At 43.4% G+C, this 8,994-nt stretch overlaps 1 protein-coding gene across 3 annotated transcripts in view; it reads right to left on the bottom strand.

Annotated features, from left to right (window-relative positions):
- Positions 1-8,994, bottom strand: part of ARMC9 (armadillo repeat containing 9) — a 183,235-nt gene that overhangs the window by 24,983 nt on the left and 149,258 nt on the right. For 2 of the 3 annotated variants that reach the window (XM_023193881.2, XM_023193880.2), the window contains exon 21: positions 5,698-5,813. The exons of the other annotated variant lie outside the window; for it this stretch is intronic. In XM_023193881.2, coding sequence (XP_023049649.2) covers positions 5,698-5,813 — 116 coding nt within the window. The remainder of the gene's footprint in view (positions 1-5,697; positions 5,814-8,994) is intronic. 3 annotated transcript variants of the gene reach the window in all.

Here is an 8,994-nt window from a genome sequence, read left to right as displayed (position 1 = left end):
GTTTCACCGTGTTAGCCAGGATGGTCTCGATCTCCTGACCTCGTGATCCGCCCGTCTCGGCCTCCCAAAGTGCTGGGATTACAGGCTTGAGCCACCGCGCCCGGCCCTTAATTTTTAATTTTTAAGGTCAGGCACAGTGACTCATGCCTGTAATCCCAGCATTTTGGGAGGCTGAGGCAGGCGGATCACTTGAGGTGGTGAGGAGTTCAAGACCAGCCTGGCCAACATGGTGAAACCTCTTCTCTACAAAAAATAAAAAAATTAGCCAGGTGTGGTGGCATGGCGCCTGTAATCCCAGCTATTTGGGAGGCTGAGGCAGGAGAATCGCTTGAACCTGGCGGCCGGGGGTGCAGCTGCCAAGACTGTGCCACTGCACTCCAGCCTGGGCAACAGAGCAAGACTTCCTCTCAAAAAAATTTTTTTTATTTTTATTTTTGTGGGTACAGTAGGTGTATATATTTATAGTATACATGGATTGTTTTGATACAGGCATGCAATGTGTAATAATCACATCACGGAAAATGGAGTACCCATCCCCTCAAGTATTCATCCTGTGTGTAAAAAAAAAAATCCAATCATACTCTTTTAGTTATTTAAAAATGTACAATTAAATTATTATTGACTATAGTCACTCTATGAAATACCAGGTCTTATCCATTTTTTTTTTTTTTTTTTTTTTGAGTTGGGGGTCTCACTCTGTTGCCCAGGCTGGAGTGCAGTGGTGAGATCTCTGCTCACTGCAACCTCCGCCTCCCAGGTTCAAGCGATTCTCCCGCCTCAGCCTGCCAAGCAGCTGGATTACAGGCGCTCACTACCGCACCTGGTTAATTTTTGTATTTTTAGTAGAGACAGGGTTTTACCATGTTGGCCAGGTTGGTCTCGAACTCCTGACCTTAAGTGATCTACCCACCTTGGCCTCCCAAAGTGTTGAGATTACAGGCGTGAGCCACCACGCCTGGCCCATTCTTTGTAACTATGTGTTTTTTTTTGGCACCCATTAACCTTCTCCATCTTCCCCAACCACCGCCCCCAACCAACCACGCTTCCCGGTCTCTAGTTACCATCCCTCTGCTCTCTATCTCCATGAGCTCAATTGTTTAGATTGTTTAAGTAAGTGGGAACATGTGATGTTTGACTTTCTGTGCCTGGCTTATTTCATGTAGCATCATGATCTCCAGTTCCATCCATGCTTTGCAAATGACTGGATGTCATTCTTTTGCACAGAATAGTACTCCACTGTGTATATGTACCACACTCTCTTTGTCCATTCATCTGCTGATGGACACTGAGGCTACTTCCAAATCTTGGCTCCTGTGAATGGTGCTGCAGCAAGCATGGGGTGCAGAGCTATCTTTGATACATGGACTTCCTTTCTGTTGGGTATATATCCAGCAGCAGGACTGCTGGATCGTGTGGTAGCTCTATTTTTAGTTATTTGAGGAATCTCCAAACTCTTCTCTATAGTGGTTGTACTAATTTACATTCTTACAAACAGTGTATGAGGATTCCCTTTTCTCCACATTCTTGTCAACATTTGTTATTGCCTGACTTTTGGAGACACGCCGTTTTAACTGGAGTGACAGGGTATCTCAGCGTAGTTTTGATTTGCATCTCTGATGATCAGTGATGCTGAGCACCCTTTCATAAGCCCGTTTGTCATCTGTGTGTCTTCTTTTGAGAAATGTCTATTCAAATCTTTTGCCCATTTTTAAATCCAACTATTCGACTTTTTCCTCAAGAGTTGTTTGAGCTCCTTTTTAATTCTGATTGTTAATCCTTTGTCAGACGGGTAGTTTGCAAACATTTTCTCCCATTCTGTGGCCTGTGTCTTCACTTCGTTGGTTGTTTCCTTTGCTGTAGAAGCTTTTTAACTTGATGTGATCCCATTTGTTCATTTTTGCTTTGGTTGCCTGTGCTTGTCTGGTATTACTCAAGAAATATTTGCCCAGAACAATGTCCTGGAGATATTCCCCAATGTTTTCCTGTAGTTGTTTCATAATTTGCAGTCTTACCACAACCTTAGTGACTGAAAACAACACAAACTTATCTCACAATTATGGAGGTCAAGAGTTTACAATGGGTCAACAGGGGCGCATTGTTTCTGGAGTCTCTAGGAGATAGTTTATTTCCTTGCCTTTTCCAGTTTCGACAGGGTGTCTGCATTCCTCGGTTCATGGCCTTGCGTCACTCAGACTTCTGACACAGTTGTCACATCTCCTTTTGTTTCTGACACTCCTGCTTCCCTTCAGTAAGGCCCCTTGTGATCACATTGGGCCCACCCAGATTATCCAGAATCATCTATCTCTAGATCCTTAACTTAATCACATCAGCAAAGTCCTTTTTGCCACGTAACGTCATTTAGTCACAGGTTGTGGGGATTGGGATGTGGACATCTTTGAGGGACCATTATTCTGTCTTAACATATAAAATTAATATGATGTAATGCTGCGCAGTGACTTAACATTGCAAAGACTTCAGTTACCTCCAAAACATTACATAAATTTAATGTCACACTAATCATAATGCTAAAAGGATTTTTTAAGGAAGTTGCCAGACTTATTTTTAAATGCTTACGGAAAAATAAAGGTCTCTACATAGTTAAATCCACTCTGAAAGAGAAGGCGGAAGGCAGGCGGAGAGAGGGGCTTTTCCTATGCGATATTTAGATATGCTAAGAACCTTTGCAATAAACACTGGTGTGGCAACAGGCAACTGGACAATGTGTCAAAATAGAGAGCTAGGGTAATTGGAGGGGATACAGAATTAAAGTGGCACCTTGAATCAGTGGAGAAATAATGAGCTGTTTATAGGTGGTGTAGAGAAGAGTGCTCTCTACCTGGAGAAAAATAAGCCAGGATGCCTATCTTACATCACATGTAGTGGTCTCTTATCTGTAGAGGATGATGTCCAAGACCCCAGCATTCAAACGTTTTTAGAGGTGAGCTCCAGGTGCAAAGGCAGAACTACAAATCTTGCACGCCAGCATCGTGTATCCGTCCAGAGTACTCATGCGCTGGGGGGAGTGCCCACTGCGTTCCATCGACCAGCTCTTTGCCTGCCACACAGCTTGGTCTGTGTGCTCCTGAGGGCAGGGAGTCACATCTTATTGATTTCTGCAGCTCCAGCCATGAGGACACCATATGGCAGAGAAGTGATAAAAATGTTTGTTGAGACCTGATGGGGAAGCTGGTGACAGGGCGACGGCATCATTATAGTGGGAAGGTCTGTGGTTTCAGGAAAATGAGCTGCCCTCATTACCTGGCAGCTTGCCACTGTCAAAGATCTTGATAGGACCACCCCCACGTAGCAGGGGAGAGAGAGAGGTGCTCCCAGGCATGGAAAACGTCCTCGAATTTCTCTACAAAGAAGAACACCTGACCCAAGAATTAACTGTGCCCACTGGTTAGCCCCACATTTATTAGATTCCCTGTTCTTATCTCTGATTCAAATAGCCTTATGTCATTGTTGTCGCTCAGGAAAGCAGGGTTTTCATTATTTTAAAATGTAATTGAAAAATACTTTTGCCGGGCGCGGTGGCTCAAGCCTGTAATCCCAGCACTTTGGGAGGCCGAGACGGGCGGATCACGAGGTCAGGAGATCGAGACCATCCTGGCTAACACAGTGAAACCCCGTCTCTACTAAAAATACAAAAACTAGCCGGGTGAGGTGGCGGGCGCCTGTAGTCCCAGCTACTCTGGAGGCTGAGGCAGGAGAATGGCGTAAACCCGGGAGGCGGAGCTTGCAGTGAGCTGAGATCGGGCCACTGCACTCCAGTCCGGGCGACAGAGCGAGACTCCGCCTCAAAAAAAAAAAAAAAGAAAAAAAAAAAAAGAAAAATACTTTTAAGACAATGATTCAGTGCCCTCTTTCCCGTGTCAAGCAAGGGGAATTTTATTAGTTCCTGTTACTATTTCCATTTAAAAAGGTATTATATTTATCAACTAGTTTACTAGTAATTGGTAACTGGCTATATTCTGGATGAAAACCAAATAACCCAAAACCGCTCAGAGGTAAAGGACATTTAGGGGACAACTAAGGAATACTGATAATACTATATCCATACTATTAATGTTAAATTTCTTAGCTGTGATAATGGGATTATGTGCAAAAGTCTGCAATCTTCTCTCAGATAGTTCAGCAAAAAATGTATATGCTTGTAAATTATGTATTATACACATAGAAAGAGAGCGAGAGAGAGAGATAGGGCACACAAATGTTAATTGGAAGCCCTTCAGTGTAATATTCTTTTTTTTTTTTTTGAGACGGAGTCTTGCTGTGTCACCCAGGCTGGAGTGCAGCAGTGTGATCTCGGCTCACTGCAAGCTCCACCTCCCGGGTTCATGACATTCTCCTGCCTCAGCCTTCCGAGTAGCTGGGACTACAGGTGCCCACCACCACACTGGGCTAATTTTTTGTATGTTTTAGTAGAGACAGGGTTTAACCATGTTAGCCAGGATAGTCTCGATCTCCTGACCTCATGATCTGCCCGCCTCGGCCTCCCAAAGTGCCAGGATTACAGGCGTGAGCCACCATGCCTGGCCATCTTCAGTGTAATATTCTTTCAACTTCTCTGTAGGTTAAAAACACTGATTGTAAGGTTAAGAGAGAAAAGGGCATGATACTAGTTTATATATCAGTAACTAAAAATAAAAACCTAGAGATATAAGCATATCATACCTAATTATGAAATCAAACCAAACAGATCTCAGAGCACTCATCTATGGCACGGGCCCTGAAATATTTATAGGACAAATCCTGATGGGCAACAGAACTCATCAAGGAGCTGGGTCTGTCTTGCCTGGTGTCCCTCGTGTCTGTGGTAGCACAGAGCTCCATGAGGGCAGGCATTTCTGAGTTTTGTTGCTCAGTTCCCAGTGCCTGGTTGTTCATTACAAAATGACAACAGAGTAAGACTGGAAAAAATAAAGTGCCCAGTTTCAGGGGATAACTAAGTAAAACACGGTATATTCTTTTAAAGTATTACATGGCCATTATTTGTTGAATGAATATATGGAGGTTTTTAGCCTGCTCTCTGTAACATTTTGCTGTAATATTCTCTCTAGACAGGAAAAGAGAGGCCACCCAGACCACAGAAGTGGCTTTTCTGCTGCCCACTGGACTGTCTGATCTGGGGCTCCTTAGCCCACAAGGGGTCTAGGCCCCCAGGGAGACCAGAGGCTCTACGTAACGAGACTAAAATTTTATTTATATAAATGGGGCAGGAGCAAGGCTATGGAAAATGAATAAGGCTCGGCAGCTAAAACAGCATCCAGTTGTTCCAAAAAGTCATCTAAAATAAATTGATTTTGAGTCTTAAACTGTAACATTCCAATCCCAACAAAGGGCTTGGTGCTACGGTGAGAGGCCACGGAAAAGGCATGACAGGAGTCCTTCTGGAGAGGGCCCGGCTCCTTTCAGGTCCCTTCTTTTGAAATTACTCTGGCCAACATTTGTCTTCTGAAGTGGCCCTGGAGATCCTGTAATCCAACCACTTCTCTTTCTGGAATAAAAAAATCCTGGGGGAAGGGAGAAGGACTCAACCTCTTTCCCTCCAAAAATCCCCCCAAAATAAAGAGATAAATGCTTTTCAAAATGAATCCTTTATTTTAAATTTTAAAAATACATACATCTTACACTGTAGCGAATCCAAACAAAGCCTAAGAAAGTCAACTCCCGCTTCCTTTAGCCCTGACTTACACTGGGTACCCGTTTCTGTGGCCGCCGGGGGTGACGGGCCTTTGCAGGGGCTCATCCCCGCTCCACTGCACACTGGCCAGCCCCTTCCGCCTTGTCTTCCCCGTGTTGGTCATGATCTGGTGGAAGGAAAGAGAAGAAAGGGCTAGAGGAATATCTACTGGAGAGCTGACCCGGAAGTCTAACAGAATACACTGAATAAACTACTCTCTAATGATAAGGAGCTTTGCAAATAAATGAGGAAGGATCATGTCACAAATTATTCAAGTAAACAGAAATTGCGGAGAAAAACCCTTTTTCTGCTAACAGATTTCTGTATCATACCATTTAGCAGTATAAATTAAAACAAGGATAAAGCATAGGAAAAGGAAGAAAGCAGTTGACTACTGTAACTCATCACATCTCTGAAATGAGAAGGGAAAAAAATGAGATGGGAAAAATGAGAAGGGAAAAAAATGTAAAAATGAGAAGGGAAAAAAAGACGGACATTTGATTTCATAAAAATACGAACATTTCCACATGCGCAGTATGTTAAAAATAAACCAAATCAACAGGAAAACAACAAACTGGGAAGAAGTGTCTGAAGCAAGTTTGACAGATTAAAGGTGAACATTTTCATAGCTAAGGAGCTCCCACAAATCAGTAAGGAAAACACTAAATTGATAATTGGGCAAAGAATTCAAACCACCATGTCACAAAACAGAAAGTATTACCAGTAAGAAGAAGAAACAAAAAAGACCCACTTTACTAGAAATCAGAAACTTCAACTTTACAAAAAAAGGTAGCATTCTTCAACCATTATAAGAATGACAAAAAAATGAACCCATCCACTGCTTCCAAGTTTAAAACACTAGTTTAAGGAACTAACACTAATTAGTGAGATTAAAATTTGAGACAACTCTTAGAAAGCAATTTGGCATTTTATCAAGAGTTGTAAAAATGTTCACACATCCTTGAGTGTAAATACTAGTGAATGAATCCAAACCCTGGAAAGTGTAAGATAAACAAAGTTGTTCATTATAAAATTATTAAAGAGTAAAACTGAAACAATCTAATATCTAGTAACAGGAATAAATAAGTAAAATATGGCATATTCACTTGATATATAGCCATGTACAATGATAAAGAACAGGTTATGGAGAAATACATTTATTTAAAACGTTAAATAAAAATCAGGTTATAATAATGTACATAAAGAACGCTTTTTTTTTTTCCCTTGAGACAAGGTCTTGCTATGTTGCCCAAGCTGGAGTGCAGCAGAGTGATCTTCCTGCCTTAGCCTCCCTAGTAGATGGGATTACAAGTGCATGCCACTGTGTCCAGCTAAACAATGCTTTCAATTATGCTAAAAGTGCACAGAAAGACTGGAAAGAAATGAACCTTCACATGATTAGGGTGGCTACATAGGACACTAGAATTAAGAATATTTTTTTCTGCCACAATTTTTTGTAATATGGTTACTATCATGTTAATACTTAAGAAAAACTGTCTTTTTTTTTTTTTTTTTTTTTTTTAGATGGAGTCTCGCTCTGTCGCCCGGGCTGGAGTGCAGTGGCTGGATCTCAGCTCACTGCAAGCTCCGCCTCCCGGGTTTACGCCATTCTCCTGCCTCAGCCTCCTGAGTAGCTGGGACTACAGGCGCCAGCCACCTCGCCCGGCTAGCTTTTTTTGTATTTTTTAGTAGAGACGGGGTTTCACTGTGTTAGCCAGGATGGTCTCGAACTCCTGACCTCGTGATCTGCCCGTCTCGGCCTCCCAAAGTGCTGGGATTACAGGCTTGAGCCACCGCGCCCAGCCGAAAAATTGTTTAAAAAGGAAATCACTATAAAACTAGTGAAATGTGAATAAAGTCTGTGGATGAAACCAATGTCAACTTCCTGGTTTTGCTATTATGCTATAAATTACATAAGATATTAGCACCAGGGGAAATTATGTGAAGGGTGCATGGGAACTGTGTGTTACTTTTGCAACTTCCTATGAATCTATAATTATTTCAAAACAAAAAGTAAAACAAAAACAAAAAAACCAAACTTCTTGAACATTGGAATTTCATCTTTGATTTCTTGATTTCTGCTGAAAATTTCTTTGGGTTATCTAGTATGTTAGGTAGGGAGAGGAAGAAAAAATGGCCAGTGCCTGTGGGATTCAGTGAGCCTCACCTGGACCCTGGGACAGGTCTCAGTCAGGGAAGTGACAGGTGGGGTCAAAACCTGCCCTGGGCTGGGCACGGTGGCTCACGCCTGTAATCCCAGCACTTTGGAAGGCCAAGGCGGGTAGATCACCTGAGGTTGGGAGTTCGAGACCAGCCTGACTAAATGGAGAAATCCCATCTCTACTAAAAATACAAAAACAGCTAGGCGTGGTGGTGCATGCCTGTCTTGAACCTGGGAGGTGGAGGTTGCAGTGAGCCATTGTAATCCAGCCTGGGCAACAAGAGTATCTCAAAAAACAAAACAAAACAAAAACAAAAACAAAAACAACCTGCCCTGACTAGGAGGTGGGGAGGGATGGAAAGGAGAGTGAAAGGGAAAAAGCCTGGGAGAGTGAGAAAGTGGGAGGTGCTCACCCTGTTGGGGGAAATGGAATGTAACTAAGCCATGTAAATAAAAACTAAAAGGCAGTTGCGTCGCCTTTTCGGTCTCTAGAGAAATCTACCAAGGCAGGATATTTCCACTGCAACCACTTCACACTGCTGTCTGCCTCCACTGTGACTTCCCCATCCATCCCACTTCCCCAATCCAGGATCCAGGGTCGGTTCTACACGCTCTCATCACAGTGCTCCACCGTGGCTCTTGCCTTCTCTTTTTCCTGTCCCTCAAGACAGAGGACCCCTGAGCCCTCCCACAGAGAAACCCGAGGAAGGCAACTGGAAAAGGGGAAACAGTCAACATGTGGGTTTTCTCGAGTCTGTGACTAGTCCACTGTCTCCACTTCCCCAGTGTCACAGTCATCTGAGCTTGCTCCTCCCAATGTCTTCCTAGAAATGACAGAACATGTCACGTATTCGAGAATATTTTAGACTGCCAGTTATTTCATCTCCTTAAAACTATAGAAACCTGGAAAATAATTTAAAGTGGGTGGCATTTTTCCTTTCCCGTGGATGGAGAAACTGTGTCTGGCCTGTGGGCCAGCACTGTCTGGTCTGTTGCAAAAATGCCTGAAGAAAGGCCCTCAGCGGAGCGGCTTCAGTGTGCAGGGCCTAGCAGCGCAGCCACTTCCCAGCCTGTTCTTGCTGGCCTGGACTTCCCCTCCCCTTGCTTGCAGTGTGAGCCACCCAGCCTACTCTCGGGCCTCTCAGTT

Source organism: Piliocolobus tephrosceles, chromosome 11 (genome assembly GCF_002776525.5).
Source record: "Piliocolobus tephrosceles isolate RC106 chromosome 11, ASM277652v3, whole genome shotgun sequence".
Taxonomy (NCBI): Eukaryota; Metazoa; Chordata; class Mammalia; order Primates; family Cercopithecidae; genus Piliocolobus; species Piliocolobus tephrosceles.
The sequence above is the reverse complement of the archived record's forward strand: the minus strand, read 5'-3'. Positions and strand labels throughout refer to the sequence as shown.